The 20,033-nt window shown below is 39.0% G+C and overlaps 3 protein-coding genes across 13 annotated transcripts in view; 2 read left to right on the forward strand and 1 right to left on the reverse strand.

Annotated features, from left to right (window-relative positions):
- Positions 1-3,602, reverse strand: part of LOC107739270 (liprin-alpha-2-like) — a 107,730-nt gene extending 104,128 nt beyond the window's left edge. For 7 of the 8 annotated variants that reach the window (XM_016551322.1, XM_016551324.1, XM_016551326.1 and 4 more), the window contains exon 1: positions 2,632-3,602. In XM_016551322.1, coding sequence (XP_016406808.1) covers positions 2,632-2,880 — 249 coding nt within the window. In that variant the 5' untranslated portion in view covers positions 2,881-3,602. The remainder of the gene's footprint in view (positions 1-2,631) is intronic. The other variant, XM_016551320.1, reaches the window with a different exon arrangement.
- Positions 3,603-4,589: 987 nt separating this feature from the next.
- On the forward strand, positions 4,590-8,504 carry LOC107739272 (transmembrane protein 183-like). The gene is made up of 8 exons (XM_016551328.1): positions 4,590-4,782; positions 4,892-4,981; positions 5,399-5,563; positions 5,906-6,065; positions 6,276-6,456; positions 6,533-6,613; positions 6,692-6,847; positions 7,621-8,504. Exons 1-8 carry the CDS (start codon positions 4,719-4,721, stop codon positions 7,804-7,806), a joined length of 1,083 nt encoding a protein of 360 aa, XP_016406814.1. The 5' UTR covers positions 4,590-4,718; the 3' UTR covers positions 7,807-8,504.
- Positions 8,505-10,864: 2,360 nt separating this feature from the next.
- Positions 10,865-20,033, forward strand: part of LOC107739273 (transcription factor EB-like) — a 39,365-nt gene continuing 30,196 nt past the window's right edge. For all 4 annotated transcript variants that reach the window (XM_016551330.1, XM_016551333.1, XM_016551334.1 and 1 more), the window contains exon 1: positions 10,865-11,057. The gene's annotated coding sequence lies outside the window, so the exon portion shown is untranslated. The remainder of the gene's footprint in view (positions 11,058-20,033) is intronic.

The raw sequence follows: 20,033 nt of genomic DNA on the forward strand, positions 1-20,033 counted from the left end.
TTGACATTTTCACTTAGGGGTGTACTCTTTTGTGGCCAGCGGTTTAGACATTAATGGCTGTGTGTTGAGTTATTTTGAGGGGACAGCAAATTTACACTGTTATACAAGCTGAACACTCACTACTTTACATTGTAGCAAAGTGTCATTTCTTCAGTGTTGTCACATGAAAAGATATAATAAAATATTTACAAAAATGTGAGGGGTGTACTCACTTAACCTTTGGTTTTCTCATTGCCATATCAATTTGGCTACAGAGAAAGATTTCACAAAATCTTGTTGAAAACACAGCACTTCAAAATTCACAAGCATTTTAACCACAGACCTTACATGTACTCACACATCAGAAATCTGCTATTTCAAAAACCCAGAAATTTTTTTTTTAACCAACCCACAGCAAATTAGCTTTCCAAGTTGACATACAAATTGACGACATGACTGAACATTTTATAGAGTGTGACAGTCGGGTTCCAGAAATAAAAATCCATTCATTTTAGGGGATTTGATTTTGAACCATAACTTATAAACTGTTAAAGACAGACCTATTGTGAGCTACAAGGTTGTTAATCGATGGTGCATGCTCTTGTTGCAGCCATCAGAATTCCAGGAGAAAACACTACATTACACATGATCCTGCAAAGGAATCTCCACCAATGAGCAAACTGTACCCGTCCACTCCCATGAAGCATGTGTATGACTTGGACATAATATATATTTAAAAAATTGTTTTTAAAAATTATATATATATATATATATACACACACACACAGAGCTGGGTAGTAACTGATTACATGTAATCTGGATTACGTAATCAGATTCCAAAAATTAAGTACTTGTAATTAGATTAAATTACATTTTGTAATGAAGTGATTTAGCTCATAGCTGGTTTGGCTTGTAACATTTTTTTAAATCCCTATGTGGAAAAATACTTCCAGAACCAAGGTCACTTATTAAGCAGAAGGGTACTGTTGCACATAAGCGATATCATGGTTTTCATTGGTCTTTGAACAAACAAATGGGCTGAAAAAAATACATCCATGGTAACTTATATATATATATATATACAGTACCGCCGCTCCCTATATGCAGAGTACGCAGTTTGCGTAGGGCACCAACTCCCAGGGGGGCACCATCCCAGTTGCTTAAAAAAAAAAACTTCCATTCTATATTATTATTAACATAAACATACATAAATAAAAATATGAACACAAACATATATATAACAAAATTATAAAAAGTGCATTTTACGGTGAACGCAGTAGGCAGTAGGCTACGCACATGTGACACGCCATTCCCGCATATGCGCCCGCTCCGGCCCTAACCTCATGTTTCATGTTTCAGGTACGTTCATAATCTGGTGAAACTTTTTTGTCTGTTGACGTTAATAACATGTTTTAATGTCGGTAATAATTTCGCCGCCTCCAACGCATCTGCATCATTTTGGAATATTAAAAGTTTCCATATTCCCTTACGAAAATTAACCATGGTTTTACTACGAATAAAACCAAAAAACCATGGTTCTTGTAGCCATGGTAACCACAAATTAACCATGGTTTTGTTACTTCAAATAATAATTGACAAAGAAGTATTCAGATAGTCAAAATTAAATTAATTTGAGCGCGATTTAAACCCGGATGATTATAACCACTCTAAGTTCGTCTGCCTTGTGAAAACTAGCGCGTCTCCGACATAGTGATAACACTCGTTGCCTTCTCTAGTGCAGCTCAACCAGGTCTCGTCCCATTCGTCGGTATTTGTGATATCACAAATCCCGGAAAATATGTGTTGTAGTCCAAACGAGTCGTTCGTTGTAGTTTTTGAAAAGTGATTTCTGTTAAATAAAATATCTCCTGTTGAAGTGGACTTTGAGCTTTGTAACTTCACAGATCTTTTTTATGCTCAAACAGCAACATTACAGACTAACTAAAGTTGAAAAAGTGAAAAAGCATAATAGGACCCCTTTAAAACTATGTTTTATTACACTGACTACTCTTAATTTACTTATGTTTTTTTTAAACTAACAATAACTGTTTATTTAAAAGTGCACTCAGTAATTCTTAAGTGACTAATATCTTCTGCTTCATTTATGCAGGGTCAATACTGAAATTTGTTACAAAAGAGGATGAAGCATTTTTTTAATTCAATTTATTATTGTTTATTTTGATAATATTTAATATTTTAAAATGTTTTATTTAATATGTGTAATTTTAGTTCGTTTTTTTTTTTTTTGCTGTAGAGCTAATTGTAATTTGTAAATAATAAAATTTAATTACAATTTATTTATTTATTTAATACTTAATAATACTTTTATATTATATTAAAGTTCTATTTTGACCCCTATGGTAGTTGTTTTTTTCCCATAATATTTGGGGGAGGGGGCACAACAATACAATTCTGCTTAGGGCACCCATTTGGCCAGCAGCGGCCCTGTATGTATATATATATATATATATATATATATAGTCACTAGTTATTGTCACCTTGGGAACTTTAATCTACTGTTAAACTTAAGCTAGTTGTTATTAAAAGGGACATTAAAATTAGCTTCTTGCACCGTTTTAAGTTCTATAATTGGAAGTTATAGTAAGTCATTACGCAACTTCCTGTGTACCTGTGTCAGGTATGTGAGTTTACCTGCGGTAGCGCGGAATTAAGCTGCCTCTGAAGCACATCTCTCTCGTGAAGCACATCCTGGAGTTTGGTCTGCGACTGGATGAGGGTCTCCTGTGTCTCCCGTAAAGACTCCAGCAGCTTATCTCTCTCATCCAACATATTCACCATCAGCTGTTCAAAATTAGACTCGGCATCCGTGCCGTTCTGAGAGCCTCTCTGGGAACTCACCGAGTCCCCCTCATTTATGGTTGGCATCACTTCACACATCATATTGATCGGTGTTCTATGAAGTCTAAGTCAAATTAGAAATTGCTTTGATATTTTTTTTAATTCAGGTTTGAGGTGCACTACTAATACTTAGTGCCATTTAAATGCACATTAAACATGTCCATGTATTTTAAAATGCATATGCATCCTCTAATTCCTCTAACTGCATAGAGAAATCATGAATGAATGAATCCCTGTCTAGATTCATCACACACCTTGACCTCTCTGGTCCACGACTGTCGGCCTTTTCCGCTCTGACATTTTCCACCTAGTTTGACTTGGAACTCAATGCATTTCGCTGGACGCTCATTACGGCGTTCGCCACACGCATATTCCGATTTCAGCTGATTGAACCTCGGCGCCCTTCGCTTTAACATCCACCAGTTGCCATCAACCTTTCAGGAAACGGTGAAATTCGCGTCTGCCGCATCCTCCAGATCCCTCTGCCACCACCATCATCATCATCTCCCTGCACGGCGAGCCGAGCGAAGCGCTCCTCCCTCTACGAGCTCATTCCCGCTTGCAACACAGCGATTCCGCTATCTCCACAAACATTCGAGCATGTTTTAAAATATGAATGCACCGAAGCTCTGGTGAACGTGAAGGTTAAACGTCTCCCACGTCGTCGGCGAAAATCATTTCCACCCGGCGTGGCTCCGTACAGCTCGTGCAAACCGCGTAAAATCGGAGTTTCTCACATCAGCACCATGCGACTACATGACTGTCATGCACGAGACGCCAATGTGAGAAATTGTCACGCGCAGCGCCCTCTGTCGGCAGGCAGGTTCATAGGAATGACTAGGATCTATAATTAAGTTGTATATAAGCGTCTGCTAAATTACTAAATGTATATATATATATATATATACATAGAAGGGGTGCACATACGTTTTTCAGCCTGGTTCTCAAAAGAGCACCTCGAGATTTGGTTTGGTCCTCACACTGCACATAGTGTGACCCATTAAATATAACTATAAATAAATAAAATGAATAAAACAATGCTCAAAAATACAACAAAGCTAAATAACATTTAATAATAATAGAAATATGAGATTTCCTAATAATGAGATAATGCAGATGTGCTTTTTTGGGGACATAACACACACACACACACACACACGCACATATGGAAGTTCCTTGCAGCTATTTTCATGACCGAAAGAAAGCAAGAAAGAAAGAAAGAAAGAAAGAAAGAAAGAAGAGAAAAACAACTGAGAAAATAAAAATAAAACAATATTTTCTCAAATAAAAATAAAATATTGTTTTCTAATATTTCTGATTCCTTTATGTAAAATGAACCGTTTTTATTTTTGATCAAATATGCAACCTATACATTATGAAGAATATTTTAATGTATGAATCGAGAATACATCATCTAAAAGGATTCCATTCAAGCTCCACGCAAAAATGACTTTACTCGAGGTTCAATGTTCTTTTTATCGTTTAAATAGATTCTCCTGTATATTTATTTGTACAATTCTTGGTACTTTAAGACACTTTAAACAATACAAACGAAACAGCTGAGATGACGTCATGGTTTGTCGTTTTAAACGTAACCATTTTTTCTTTGAACCCTAGGGTTATGAATATACACCGTCTAATTGGACGAATCTTCTCACATATGATTTCTGCGTCCAATTAGCGTCCAGTCTGGGGAGTCGTTCGCTTTCTGAGATCTCGCGAGAATGTACGCGACCTTGAGCGTCAGTTCATGATGGCTGAAGATCCTGGAGGAGCTTTCCCTAATTTCACCCTCATTTTTATCGGGTTTTCGTTACCTCTGCTGGGAAGATGGCAGGGCACACAGCCTCGATAAACGGCCAGAGACCCCCGCTGTTGTCATGCCCAAGAAAGGGAACCGAAAACGGCTGAAATTTAGAGCCGAGGATGTTTGCTCGGAGTCAGGTAATGATAGAGCGAGGCGGGCTGATGTTATGATGCGTGTTGCGTATAATAGTCAAAGTCCATTCTTATGTTAACTTAATTTCTTGTGTTCCTTCATATTTTCTTACAGTAACTGTGGCTGACTATGCCAACGCCGATCCCGCCATCGTGAAGTCGGGAAGAGTTAAAAAGGCTGTTGTTAATGCAATTGAAAAAGAAGGTAAAATCAGAAATATCTATACAAGCCTATTCCCGCCACATAAGAACGAAAAAACATGCTTTGGTAAATAATAATGATGCCACAGAATCATAATTATGAGTTTTCATGTCATAATTTGTTTGAGGCCCTGAATTAGACTGCAGATGTGCACTCCTGCTCCTGGAGCTCCTCAGTTTATTTCACCCCTTATACCCCTGCCTGTACTTTACAATGACCCCAACACCTTTAATTAGCTTAATTGGCTGATTCAGGTGTGTTTGATTAAAACATAAATCTCCAAAAGCAGTCTGCAATCTGAACTGCCTTGGGTCAGGACTATTAAGAAGATGCTCTTGTCCAGTATTTTGGGGATAATTTAGTAGTAAAACATTTGACACTTCAAAATCAAAAAGTACCCTGATCTTAATTCTGTTTCAGTGAAATTACTCCGTGGACTCGAGGCATCCCACGGTCCCGTGCAGGAAGTGCTCTCCTCTGCAGTTGGTGTGAGTAATGCAGCCCTTGAGAGCAGTGATGAACTGGACTCAGAGGAAGGGGATGAAATCAAAGGGTCCCGCAAAAAGAAAAACAAAAGACGCAAAGGTAACTGCAGAGTGTTTTGTCCAGTGAGTTTTAAAACTGGGGTTCATGAAGGAACTGAAGGAAAATTAAATTGAAATGTAAAATTTCACTTACTAAAAAGATTATAGGCCTATATTATTTGTTTACCTGCATGCCATTTGATCATTTACCATCATCAGTGAATAAGCTAATGTCTCAGTCTAAATAATCATAATCTTAATGGGTCTTTCAAGTAAATATTTTAGGTCAAAGGGTTCTGGCTGACAAAAAAATGTGGGAATCCCTGTTCTGATGTATTCCGATATTATTTGTTTTCTTGAGTTTGTTGAGATTTTAAGTAACTCCTCTCATTATGAATGTTAGAAAACAGTGGGAGCATAGATGGAGAGGAGTATCCCATTGATATTTGGCTTCTGCTTGCTGCATACATTCGGCCAGAAGACGTCTGCAGATTTTCTTTGATCTGCAAGAATGCTTGGACAGCCACGTGCACGGCTGCATTTTGGACACGACTCTACAAAAGGTAGGCAGCCAAAAAGTAGTATTAAAAGATGTTTTGCGGGGCCTCTTATAACACTTTAACAAAGACTGAATGGGGAAAAATGCTTCCAGAGCCAAGGCTGCTGAAAAACTGGGCAGCACTGTTGCACTTTATTGGAGTTTTCTGCGTTCCCCATCCAGGGCATTTATACATGACACTATTCCTCTTGATGTTTTTTTTACCTTTCCCCAGGCACTATAACCTTGATGCAGACCTCCCCGATCGCCTTCAACCTGATTCTATTGTAAAGATGCATTGTCTTCGTGCCCATGTGATTCGCTCGCTTTTTCACTTATATGAGCCCTTTAGCTTGCGGGTGTCCAAAAGCCCTCCTCTCCCTGAATCTACGCCTACAACACTCCTCAATTCCAAGGTGTGTAGACGTACTTTCATTTTTAAACCCATTTAATCTGAGGATTTTTGTGTTGATGCCTTTCTTGTTCCCACAGTGTTTGTTGTTTTGGGTCAACAAAGTGTCTGGAAGTAGGTCAGAGCCGATGTGGGAATTCAACTTCAAGTTTGTGAAACTGGTATGTTTGCTACATTGTTATAAAGGTAGAATATGAGATTATTCCATTGTTTTAATTTTGTCGGCTATTCTTTTCTAGCCAACCAAGGGCAAAAATGGATGCAGTTTGAGTCTTCAGCTGCCCAGGCAGTATAAAGATGTTCACACTAATCCAGACTCGGACTGTTATCTGCTGCGAGTCACTACCCTCAATTTTATTTTCACTTCTGTTGTGATGGGCATGACATTAACTTTGGTGAGTGATGTGAATGCGTTTCAAATAATATTGTTAACGTTGTTGAATTACAGGAGGATAATATGCATAATATCATCTCTGGATCTCTAATCATCACGTCATTAAGGCTGGAATACACTACATGACTTTTGACAATTTTTGTCCTGATTTTCAGTCTGGAAGAGTTTATGGTAGTTGCCAAGGTGGAGTCTGCAGATTTCTGATAATATCACATAGTGTATAATGGGCACAGGCTTACCTTCTCGTTTGTTTCTAAATCTTCAGTTTTTGATTTGAGTTTTTGAGGATATGAAGTAAGTTTGATACTGAACTGATCTTGCAACGTATTTATTTTTTCATCTCGCAACGAGGAGTGTGAGTTTAGAACAACTTGTCAGAACAACTTTAAAGTCTGAGAGTGTGTGATCCTCAATTGTTTAGTTTGATGCCCAGTTTTTTTCTCTGTAACCATTTACAAAGTCAACAAATGTATGATGCCTAGTGTTTGAAGTTCTGTTCAGACTTTAAAAGTTGTGTAGTGTATTCCAGACTTCAGTAAGTTACTCCTTTTTGAGCTTGATGGCACTTGAAATTTGTAGTGCTAAATCTGTAGCCTCAGGAACTTCAGCATTGTACTCTTTTTAGAAAGTGGAAGTCAGATCTGATGATGCTTAGCGGTCTAGACCCAGCTGAATTTTCCACATTCCTTTGTGATGAATGGTTTACTTATAGTGAAAATGCAAGTCATGCTGATGTCATAAATGACAATGAATCATTCGCTCCTTGTCTTTCAGTTTACCATTAATGTGAGCACAGACATGAGGCACCACCGAGTGCGCCTGGAGTTCCAGGATTCACCAGTCATTCGAGGGAAGAAGCTTAGGGGTGAACAGGGGGTGCAGGTAGTGCTGGACCCTGTCCACAACGTACGCCTCATGGACTGGTGGCACCCTCAGTACCCCACATCCTCATATAATTAGACTAATGAACTCCAAACTTGTCAATTACAAAAATATTGCAGAAGACAATTCAGGCCTGTTTCGACCAACCCTAAAGTCCTGGCTTGGTAGTCAGTTTTTCTGTTGAATTTTACACTTTGTACTTCGTGTGCTGCTTTTATGGACACTTTAGTTTTGATTTGTAGTCCAAACTCAAGGTCTCAAGACAATGTATGTGGCAGTTGACTTTAATAGTCTGGGTAGCTGCCATATTTAATTTGATTGGTTTCACGATAGAAGTACAGAAGATAGAAGTCGATTCAATATGTCATGCTACCATTTTTAACCTATGTTTTATTGGAGATGTTTTTTTTCTTCCACTGAAAATTGTGGATTTTTTTTTCTCCACTTGATCAAATTCCAAGTACACAGCAGTACAACCCTCTGAACAGACTGCTTGCCGCCCTCAGTTTTTAAGGCAAAAATCTGTTCACATTAAATATGGCATCTACATCAGTATATGGTAATGGTATGCTTTTCTTGCCCATTGAGAGTGGTTTAGAAAATTCATCATCAGGTTATATAACACTTGTATAGTAGGGTTTGCATGCCTCTAATCTTGAATCATATGTCATTTAATAATTAGTTGTTGTTTTTTCTTCAATAGCATTCTCAAGATTCACCTTAATTCTTTAGATTTCTCATTCTGTCTCTCTGCAAATTTATAAATCGGTAAACTAAATGAGCATTCTAGCATTCTCAAGATTCATCAATAGCATTCTCAAGATTCACCTTAATTCTTTAGATTTCTCATTCTGTCTCTCTGCAAATTTATAAATCGGTAAACTAAATGAGCATTCAATCTATAAAAAAAAATAATAATTCCAGTATTAAAAAACAAAAGACCTATTAAGGCAAGTCAACTCTGGAGAGGTATAGTGTAACCCATTTTGAAAACCCTTTAGCCTGGTGTTAGATTTAGGGGCAAAAAGCTAAGATTTTATGTATTCAGTGCTTTCTGTGGGGATATTCTGAGTTCAGCTTTACTACTGTGCATGCTTGCCTAGTTAAATCGTGTCTAATTGACTGCATTGGCGAGGGAGTTTCTACGTGTTGTAGATAAGTGTCTTTAGTTAAGTGAGTGTTATTGTTTGTGATCAAGAGGAGTTATTAAATCTGTAGATAAAACCAAAGTTAAAATTTATTTCCTTATTACTATCAAATCCAGAAGTTGTGTTTTGTGTGTGAAGTAAATTGTGTTTCTTTTTCATTTAGAGCTTGTGTTTTGTTTTAGACTGGAAAATGAAGGCACTGATGTTTCAAACTATTAAATAAGACTACGCCATAATCAGTGTGTTTTGTGTTTCTGTCCTGCATGGGAAAGAATGGGATCAATACTGACACCCTGTGGGCCAATCTGAAACAACTTCTGAACTAACAACTTCATGTAGCTTGTCTTTCATTGTAATGCCACTGGATTTATCATTGAGTTACACACACATATGATTATACTTACTGGAATGCATATGGACATAAAACAAATAGTGAATACTGTGACCAATCAGAAAGATGTGTTCAAGAGATCTGTGTGATTGAGATAATATACAGTCAACTGCTCTGCTTGTGCTTTCCACCCTGTGAAGATATATTTTGCAATATCAACCGACTGACTGTACATTATCCCTTAATTTGGGAAATATAATATCTGTACAATTATAATACAAACATTTTATCTTAATCTAGTTAAAGTTATGATATTGTAAGTAATTTTAATGTATTTATTTAATTGTAATTGCTAGTTATGGTAGCCCGATGAACTTTAAGTAGGAAAAAGATGAAATTTGGCACACAACATTTTCCAATTGCTAAGCACCGACGAGTTTGTAGTAAAATAAAATAATAATTCATGCAGAATTTTGTTTATATATGTTAGTGCATTACTATACAAGTGTTTACTTTAATATAAAATAATATAATATAAAAAAGTATAATTTTTACTAGAATTGTTTTTTAAGATATGAAAAAAGTAGTAATATTCCAACTAGAATTTTCTTTTTTAAATGATTGATTAAAGGGGTGGTTCATTGCGATTTCACTTTTTTAATGTTAGTTAGTGTGTAATGTTGCTGTTTGAGCATAAACAATATCTGCAAAGTTATGAAGCTGAAAGTTCAATGCAAACGGAGATATCATCTTTTAAAATTATGGCAGTTTAATGCCTACAAAAACGGCTGGTATGGACTACAACAAGTTACTTCCCGGGTTCGTGACCTAACAAACCCAGATAAACCCCTCCCTCGGGAAAAGGCAGCAAAGGGGGAGAGGCCATGCGCTGCTTTAGAGAAGAGGAAGAGAAAACTAGAGGTGCAAGTAAAAATCTATTCACTATTCATGATCTATTCACTAACGATTCTAATGGATTCACACGTTTCAAAATCAATGTTCTAAAGCAGCGGTTCTTAATACTGTTCCTTGCATCTCCCTGCTCCGCACACGCTCTGCATTTCTCTCTCTCATTCAGCTCAGCTCCAACAATGAACTGTTACAATTATACACTTATTTTCACATAGCTATGAGAAGCGTTAAACATGGACGCGCGTGCAGTTGCCGTAATGTATTATATTATTATATTAAGCTTTAATCAGGATAAAACCGTATATTAAAAGCTAACAGAAGCAGTAGCATTTACAAGCTGCTGAGGTGAGGGGCGGGACGATTAGACTCACACTAGAGGCGGTTTAGCGAATCACAACACACTGGGCCAGCTAACCAATCTGAGCCCATCACGTATTTCTGAGGGAGGGACTTCATAAAAAAAGTAATAGAGAAGGGACAGCTGTAGAGCGGTGTGGAATAAAGGTAAATTATGTGAAAAATAATGTGTTTAAAAAAAAAAAAAAAAGCATTAACATATGTTAGACTGCACCCCATAAACACAATCAAGCCAAGAAAAAAAACAGTGAACCACCCCTTTAACGTTTACATTTAAGCTGAACTACATTTCCCACAATGCTCTGTGAGCGCTGCGATTGGTGGCTGCGGCTGTCACAAGAGCCTACAGGTGACTGGTGTACAGCGCTGTCACATCACACAGCGCAGTCAGAAAACGATTCGTACATCACTCAGGGGAGTGAGTTCTGCTGAAATTATCGAGAAGTTGTTAACGGTGCTCTTTTGCAGTTTCGCTTCCATACGAATGCAGAGGGAACTGATACCAGGTTATGTTTGACAGCACAATTATCGCTCCTTTCCAAAAACTACGTCCCAACTTTGTACTTTCTGACCTTCAGCGGGTAAGTGATACAGCCCATTGCGCTCCGCTCTTGTGTCTAAATAAGTCTGCCTCTGCTTGAGTTGCATTCATTTCCAGCTTATTCCATAGCGACAGTATTTACATGCATAGTTTACATGTTAACAAAAAACAGAACCCCAGTTGGTGCGTATGCTTTTCCTTTTTTGAAAGTCATTGAATTTGGTTGGAGGGATAAGTGACTCAAACTGTAAAATGATAAACTCAGTTATGCTTTAAATGACTATGTCTTTGCTTCCTGACGTCTTTGAGATTAAATATTATTATATAAATTAATATAATATTGAATTAAATGCTGTTCACGAAGTCAGGTTATAAATATTTTGACGTAAACGTTTGGTTATTTCAAGTTGTGCTTTTATTGTTGGCGCACAGCCATATATACTGCTGTTTGACTGATACCTGATATGCATAAACTCTAAATATGTATAAACAACGTTGGCGATATGTCTTATGTAATGCGAACAGCGCAACGCAAGCCTTCACATATGTGTCCCCTATTAAAGTGTAAGCTATTTACACAATGTACAAATATAGCGCGCAAGTTATTTATATGAAGCATAAGTAAGGCCTTCAAATACACTTCCTAGTCTAACTGAGACCTTGACAACTTCAGTATAGTTATGTATACAGTTCTGTATTAAAGAGCACATCAAACCATATTTTCCGAATAACCTCCATAGTGTCATTAAGCTTATGAATGCAAGTATATATATATATATATATATGTGTGTGTGTGTGTGTGTGTGCGCGCGCGTTTTTGTGACATATGAGGACACAAATTTGTATAATGACATGGGTATGACATAGGTATAACAAGGAGATGGTGACTTATGAGGACATTATCCCATGTCCCCATTTTTCAAAACGCTTATAAATCATACAGAGTGAGTTTTTTTTTTTTTTGAGAAAGTAAAAATGCACAAAGTTGCCTGTAAGGGTAGGTTTAGGTGTAGGGCAATAGCACATACAGTTTGTACAGTATAAAAACAATTATGCCTATGGAATGTCCCAACAATTCACAAAAACAAACATGTGTGTGTGTGTGTGTGTGTGTGTGTGTATAGTGCATGTAATTTGTCGGTTTTAATTTCAGTTGATATAATAATTACTTTGTAGTGAACAGTCATTAATTATATAATAATTATAATAATAATACTCACTGTTCTCACTATAATACTGACCACAGTGCTGATGATCTTTTTGAGAGTCTAGCTAGGTGCATTTAAGATAGCATTGGTTTAGTTTATTCAAGTATCAGATAACCCATACAATAAAAACCGGTACGTGGTTCCAGTATAATCCTGTATATAATCCTGTAAATCCTGTATTTAGTCGAGTGAAGAAGTGAACAATGTATGAAGGTTTTTGGCTGAATAAAACTGATAGTATCAAGTAAATCTCTTGTTTGATTGTTGTGGCGTGTCTTTTCCCTCTGCCATCCAAGTACACAAACCTCTACTAAGGAAAATGAGAAACGTTTAATTAATGAGGCTGTAAGAAATGGAAATACATTTGTGACCCTGGACCACAAAACCATTCTTAAGTCGCTGGGGTATATTTGTAGAAATAGCCAAAAATACATTGTATGGGTCAAAATTATCGATTTTTCTTTTATGCCAAAAATCATTAGGATATTAAGTAAAGATCATGTTCCATGAATATATTTTGTAAATTTCCTACTGTAAATATATTAAAACTTAATTTTTGATTAGTAATATGCATTGCTAAGAACTTCATTTGGACAACTTTGAAGGCGATTTTCTCAATATTTAGATTTTTTTGGACCCTCAGATTCCAGATTTAAAAACAGATCAAATAGTTGTATCTCGGCCAAATATTGTCCTATCCTAACAAACCATACATCAATGGAAAGCTTATTTATACTTTCATATGATGTATAAATCTCAATTTCGAAAAATTTACCCTTATGACTGGTTTTGTGGTCCAGGGTCACATTTTGTTAGAGTCATTCAGCGAATGCAATATTGAAATACATCTTTTCAGAAACCTTACTTTTCTTGGTGCAAGGTTTGCAGTCTGCTCTACTGGTATTTGCCCTAAGCTCCAAGCACCCATTGAAGCAGGCAGTCTGTGGCGGGGCAGCACCTTATTGACTGGGGACTGCCCAGCTTAGGCAGGTGGTAGCTGACCAGTGGGACTACGATGATCCCTCCTACCGTCAGAGGCTGCCCGCAGCACCCGAGTTTACGCCAATCACTCTAGGCTTATAACTCGTAACTACTACCTCTCGTGTTGGTTCTGTTGCTGTTAGCAGCGGCACTGGAGTGACCTCTCCAGGGTGCAAGCCTGGGCAAGAGTGCAAGAGGATCCTGAAAGAGGATCCTGAGATGCCCAAACTTCAGAACCCCCCTCTCTGCCTCACTGATGTAGTCCAAAGGAGAGCAGAGCAATACGTTTGGCACAAGCTTGGCTGTTGGAGCGGTGGTGATCTGCCGCATCGGTCCGCCTTCGGGGCCCCACTCCTGATTTATAAGGTTTACTCCTCTACACTTGGCCGTTGGTTCCACAGTGGAACTCCTCCGCCCTGGTAAAAGTACTGCACAATGCAGTTCATCCACCTAGTGGTGCAGTGTACTCACCACCCCCTCACGTGGTTTCACCTGCCAGCTGAACTGGTGCACCAGGGTCACCAGGGTAGAGCCAACACATGAAAGATTTAGGGGATGGATGAGAACCGGTGGTGTCCGGCCACTCTACCCACTCTACCCCAGCTGCCGGACAACAAAGGTGCTATCTCTATCCAGAGCGCCCTACACCCCTCAGAAACCTTAGTCAAGAAAAAAAAAATACTTGTGTTATAAAAAATTAGACATGTAAGGATGGTTGCATTAAACTTTAAGTTGGATTCTATACAATGACTAAAAGTCAGAAAAACAACTTTCCTTGTGGAAATTTCTGCCTCGTGCTTTGTGTTTTTCACTGAATTGGATGGGCCTGTCCAAATGTTGTCTCTGCTGCTTCCTATATACTGTAGTTCAGCTGAATCATCCATAAGAGAAATTTTCTGACATGCCAGAAAATCAAGTTCACCCACAGGTCATATCAGAAACCTGGAGGCTTTATGTCTCCTCTCTGATGGTAAGAGATAAACACACGATCCTATCGCAGGTGTGGCTCTGCAGCCTTGTCCATCACACGCGTTGACACGTTTGACTTGTGCATGTAATCCAATCAAAGTCAGGGTGTTAGGCTGCAGTTATGTGTTTGTTTTGATGCATTTGAGGGACTTGAATCAGATATACACAGAAAGGAAGACAGTATGGCTGATGAAAGGTAACTCCAGAACACTCACCTCTCCCACACACCCATGGACACATAAACACCCAGCAGCGAGGACAACGGTAAACACATTTGTTGCTGCGCATTGGTGTTTGGGTTGGCTTGCTGTTGCTTTGTTTCCATTACGCTGCCTAAAAGTCGAGCATTTTAGTTGAACATAAACTACACTGGCGTTAATTCTAGACATGACCCCGTGGTCTTGACTGAAAATGAACTGCTACTGAAGGTACTTTAGTGGAACAATACGTCGGTGTACACAAATGAACAATGTTTTGAATTCCTTCCCTTTTTCATGTATAGGCTGTGATGTAATAGTCAAAAGGAAAATAAAATTGACTTGTTATAGTATCAACACTTGATGTAATTGTAGTTCAGTATTGTTTGGTTGAATAATCAGCACACAATGTTCAAGTCATAACTTTTAAAAAAAGGCCAAGATGTGCCTTTTATTTAGCCAGTTCTTGCACCAAATTATGCGCCAAAAGCTTGCTTTGTAGATATAACCCTTTCCTTTAAATGTGAAACCAAATTTTGTTCCTCTCTGCTTGTTTTCACAATACTACTCTGAGGCGATACTTGAAGCTGATGGAGCGTGGAGAGAGAGAGAGAAAGAGCAGTGGGCCATTTAATGCAGCAGCTGTTCTCAACAATGACGGAGGCATTACTGATTGAGAAAAGCAGAATGTACTGTGGACGTGTACAAATACAGCTCTCTGTTCTCTTTTTAAAGCCCCGTTCAAGCATTTGCCATCTGAGGCCAATTGCAGGAATTTCTTTGGTCGTTGCGAAAAATTTGCAGTCTTGGTTAGCTTAGCGTGACTTGGTCAAGATTTCTTGCTTCAGCGATAAAGACTTGACTCGGACTCCAGGTTAAAGACTTCAGACTTGACTCGGACTCCAAGTTAAAGACTTGTGAACATCTCTGGTTGAAGGTCAACATCGAGGCCTGGGCACAGTGTCCTGACATTCCAACATGCTAATCGCAGGATTGGTCTTTCTTTATTTCTTCTTACTTTTCTTGGTGCAAGGTTTGCAGTCTGCTCTTCGGTATTTGCCCTAAGCTCCAAGCACCCATTGAAGCAGGCAGACTGTGGCGGGTCAGCACCTTATTGACTGGGGACTGCCCAGCTCAGGCAGGCGGTAGCTGACCAGTGGGACTACGATGATCCCTCCTACCGTCAGAGGCTGCCCGCAGCACCCGAGTTTACGCCAATCACTCTAGGCTTATAACTCGTAACTACTACCTCTCGTGTTGGTTCTGTTGCTGTTAGCAGCGGCACTGGAGTGACCTCTCCAGGGTGCAAGCCTGGGCAAGAGTGCAAGAGGATCCTGAAAGAGGATCCTGAGATGCCCAAACTTCAGAACCCCCCTCTCTGCCTCACTGATGTAGTCCAAAGGAGAGCAGAGCAATACGTTTGGCACAAGCTTGGCTGTTGGAGCGGTGGTGATCTGCCGCATCGGTCCGCCTTCGGGGCCCCACTCCTGATTTATAAGGTTTACTCCTCTACACTTGGCCGTTGGTTCCACAGTGGAACTCCTCCGCCCTGGTAAAAGTACTGCACAATGCAGTTCATCCACCTAGTGGTGCAGTGTACTCACCACCCCCTCACGTGGTTTCACCTGCCAGCTGAACTGGTGCACCAGGGTATGGCACTTGGAGCCAACACATGAAAGATTTAGGGGATGGATGAGAACCGGTGGTGTCCGGCCACTCTACCAAGCAGAATCCAGCTGCCGGACAACAAAGGTGCTATCTCTATCCAGAGCGCCCTACACCCCTCAGAAACCTTAGTCAAGAAAAAAAAAATACTTGTGTTATAAAAAATTAGACATGTAAGGATGGTTGCATTAAACTTTAAGTTGGATTCTATACAATGACTAAAAGTCAGAAAAACAACTTTCCTTGTGGAAATTTCTGCCTCGTGCTTTGTGTTTTTCACTGAATTGGATGGGCCTGTCCAAATGTTGTCTCTGCTGCTTCCTATATACTGTAGTTCAGCTGAATCATCCATAAGAGAAATTTTCTGACATGCCAGAAAATCAAGTTCACCCACAGGTCATATCAGAAACCTGGAGGCTTTATGTCTCCTCTCTGATGGTAAGAGATAAACACACGATCCTATCGCAGGTGTGGCTCTGCAGCCTTGTCCATCACACGCGTTGACACGTTTGACTTGTGCATGTAATCCAATCAAAGTCAGGGTGTTAGGCTGCAGTTATGTGTTTGTTTTGATGCATTTGAGGGACTTGAATCAGATATACACAGAAAGGAAGACAGTATGGCTGATGAAAGGTAACTCCAGAACACTCACCTCTCCCACACACCCATGGACACATAAACACCCAGCAGCGAGGACAACGGTAAACACATTTGTTGCTGCGCATTGGTGTTTGGGTTGGCTTGCTGTTGCTTTGTTTCCATTACGCTGCCTAAAAGTCGAGCATTTTAGTTGAACATAAACTACACTGGCGTTAATTCTAGACATGACCCCGTGGTCTTGACTGAAAATGAACTGCTACTGAAGGTACTTTAGTGGAACAATACGTCGGTGTACACAAATGAACAATGTTTTGAATTCCTTCCCTTTTTCATGTATAGGCTGTGATGTAATAGTCAAAAGGAAAATAAAATTGACTTGTTATAGTATCAACACTTGATGTAATTGTAGTTCAGTATTGTTTGGTTGAATAATCAGCACACAATGTTCAAGTCATAACTTTTAAAAAAAGGCCAAGATGTGCCTTTTATTTAGCCAGTTCTTGCACCAAATTATGCGCCAAAAGCTTGCTTTGTAGATATAACCCTTTCCTTTAAATGTGAAACCAAATTTTGTTCCTCTCTGCTTGTTTTCACAATGCTACTCTGAGGCGATACTTGAAGCTGATGGAGCGTGGAGAGAGAGAGAGAAAGAGCAGTGGGCCATTTAATGCAGCAGCTGTTCTCAACAATGACGGAGGCATTACTGATTGAGAAAAGCAGAATGTACTGTGGACGTGTACAAATACAGCTCTCTGTTCTCTTTTTAAAGCCCCGTTCAAGCATTTGCCATCTGAGGCCAATTGCAGGAATTTCTTTGGTCGTTGCGAAAAATTTGCAGTCTTGGTTAGCTTAGCGTGACTTGGTCAAGATTTCTTGCTTTTTGTAATGAATTTTGGCCTTAAAGTCTGAATGAAATCAAAATTGACCCTAGTTACCTAGCTAGCGCACATTACTAGATTTGTGATGAACAATTAATCAATGCAATTTAGTCTTTGTAATCTTTAATCAAAATCTGAAAATTTGCTTCCCCTCTGGAATGGCTATATGGCAGTATCTGATTCCGTCAGTTTGACGGCTTCGGCAGAACATCCTTAAAAACTCCCCTCAAACCACCAGTCTGCAGTGAACTAGAGATGGTGTGGAGGTGCACTAAAATCAAGCCCCACCTTCTATTTTTTCCTCATTCTTTGAGGTGCAGCCACAAATGGTGCTCTGTGAAATTTTACAATTAAAATCCAGTCATTTCAATGGGAATTGGTGGGATGAAAAAGCTGGCCTGATGGGCATCCAGTGACGCAGAACCTTCCTTATGCAAATTTCTCGGCGGGTTCAAGTTTTTGCTAACTTTGACACGTGTATTCGCGGCGCCGACCAACAGCAAACCTCTAGGTTCATGAGTGAATTCTGTGCAGCCAGAGATTTGTAATTTAGCAATAAAACAAAACTAAAAAGCCACATTGGACAAGGCGTTCATTTTGGCGGTGTCTACTCTGACAATTTTATATAACATTATGCTTCAATATGATAAAATAATCCATAAAAAAGAAGCTGTTTGGAAAGCTGTTATTAAGGTTTTTTTTTTTTTTGTGATTACAAAATTTCACCAAGCAACAGTAAATGTGACAGCACATTTAGCTTTGCATATTGGTGTGCAGCCCCGTTTAAATTTTGTGTGCTAAAATGAGGGTGCAACAAAGCCTATTCTGTCAATTGTGACCAGAGTTTTATATTGTACAGTCCAACATTAAAAAGCCAGCTAGTGCCATACAATCTAACAAGCAAAAATAGTAAAGGCTAAAAAAAAATTGCACAGCACATGCCTGCTGCAGGTGATACAGCTGGACCCTGTGTAGTGGTCTTTACATTGTGTCATCATTTACTCACCTTCATGTTGTTCCAAACCTGAATGACTTTTTCTCTTTTTTTCTTCTGTCAAACACAAAAGAAGATATTTTGAAAAATGTCTTAGTGTTTCTTTTGTGAATGGGTCCAGTGTTGTTTTGGACCCCACTGACTTTCATTGTATGGTCAAAAACAGGTGAATATTTATGTCCCACAGAAAAAAGTAAGTGACATACAGGTTTGGAACAACATGACACAATGTTCATTTTTGAGTGAACTATCCCTTTGAAACATCTATCAAAAGTTTGAATGTAATAATTGAAACGCTAAACCAACTTTGGACTTAAAAGCACCTGATTTGATCTATTATGTAATTATAATTAATGTGCAAATTGCATAATAGTTCCATACTCATAGTGTGGCAGACAAATTCAGGACCTCAGTGTTGCAATCCAACCTGAAACCAGACCAGGCAGTCCTGTTCTTATGTACACATGAGCGTAATATCCTGTTTAACTTCAACCTCATCTTCACTGTATGCATTAGCAGGGAGTGAAGATAATGTGATCAGTGGCTGCACTGCTTGGAGAGTCTTTAGGTTAGTCGTTTAGTCTTCAAGATAATCAAAGGTATATCAAAGTGTACATGGGGAGCATGGAAACAGTAAGGGGTGTAGTGTACTCAATGTACTGGGTAATGTGAAGGTCAGGAAGTGCAGAACGATATTGGGTCCAGAGGCACTGGCCAGACTGGTCCTGACCCTGTACCTGCCCCTTTATAGTGGTTTCAGGTGCTTCACTGTAGCTGAATGCCTGGTTCTGTGACAGTTATTAGAGGGCAACAGTGATGCAAATATACTTTAAGCTTATACAGTGGCTATAGAAAAGAATCACCCCCCTTTAAAATAATCACATTTTGTAGTTTTGCAGCCTGAAATGAAGATGGACACAGTTTTTGTCTTATCCAGCTGTATTTATTCAGTGCAGCTTATAACATCCAAGTGAAAGATATAACACCAACATGTCAGAAAAAATAAATAAATACATAAATAAATAAAAAAAACAGAATCACTGAGTTGGAAAAATGATCACCCCCTCCTAAAATGACTTGCAAACTATTCAGGTGTAGCTAATCACTTTCTCAATGACACACAAAGCCATTTGACTTTCAACTGTGATCAGCTGTGGTCATTTTGATCAGCTCAGCATGAAAATATCTTTCCTGGAGCGTTTCAGTACTTGGTAGTGCAACTGAAGCAAACAATCAACTATGGGTGGCAAGGCACTGTCAAAAGATTTCTGGGATAAAGTTGTGGACAGGCACAAGTCAGGAGATGGATACAAAAAAATGCAAAGGCTTTATCAATGCCTAGAAGCACAGTGAATTCTATTATTAAGAAGTGGAAGGTATTTGGTACAACACAGACTCTCCCTGGATCAGGATGTCGCTCAAAACTGAGAGTCAGAGAGGCGACCAAGAGGCCTACAGCAACTCTGAAGCAGTTGCAGGAATTTATGACAAAGAGTGGTTATTGTGTGCATGTGACGACAATAT

Source organism: Sinocyclocheilus rhinocerous, unplaced genomic scaffold (genome assembly GCF_001515625.1).
Source record: "Sinocyclocheilus rhinocerous isolate Xijiao unplaced genomic scaffold, SAMN03320098_v1.1 scaffold14, whole genome shotgun sequence".
Taxonomy (NCBI): domain Eukaryota; kingdom Metazoa; phylum Chordata; class Actinopteri; order Cypriniformes; family Cyprinidae; genus Sinocyclocheilus; species Sinocyclocheilus rhinocerous.

Bases quoted from the DNA above. Each gene is read 5' to 3' on its own strand.
- LOC107739272 (XM_016551328.1), top strand. From the start codon at position 4,719: ATGCCCAAGAAAGGGAACCGAAAACGGCTGAAATTTAGAGCCGAGGAT. The intron at 4,982-5,398 runs GTAAAATCAGAA...ATTCTGTTTCAG, and splicing joins TAATGCAATTGAAAAAGAAG to TGAAATTACTCCGTGGACTC. The intron at 5,564-5,905 runs GTAACTGCAGAG...TATGAATGTTAG, and splicing joins GAAAAACAAAAGACGCAAAG to AAAACAGTGGGAGCATAGAT.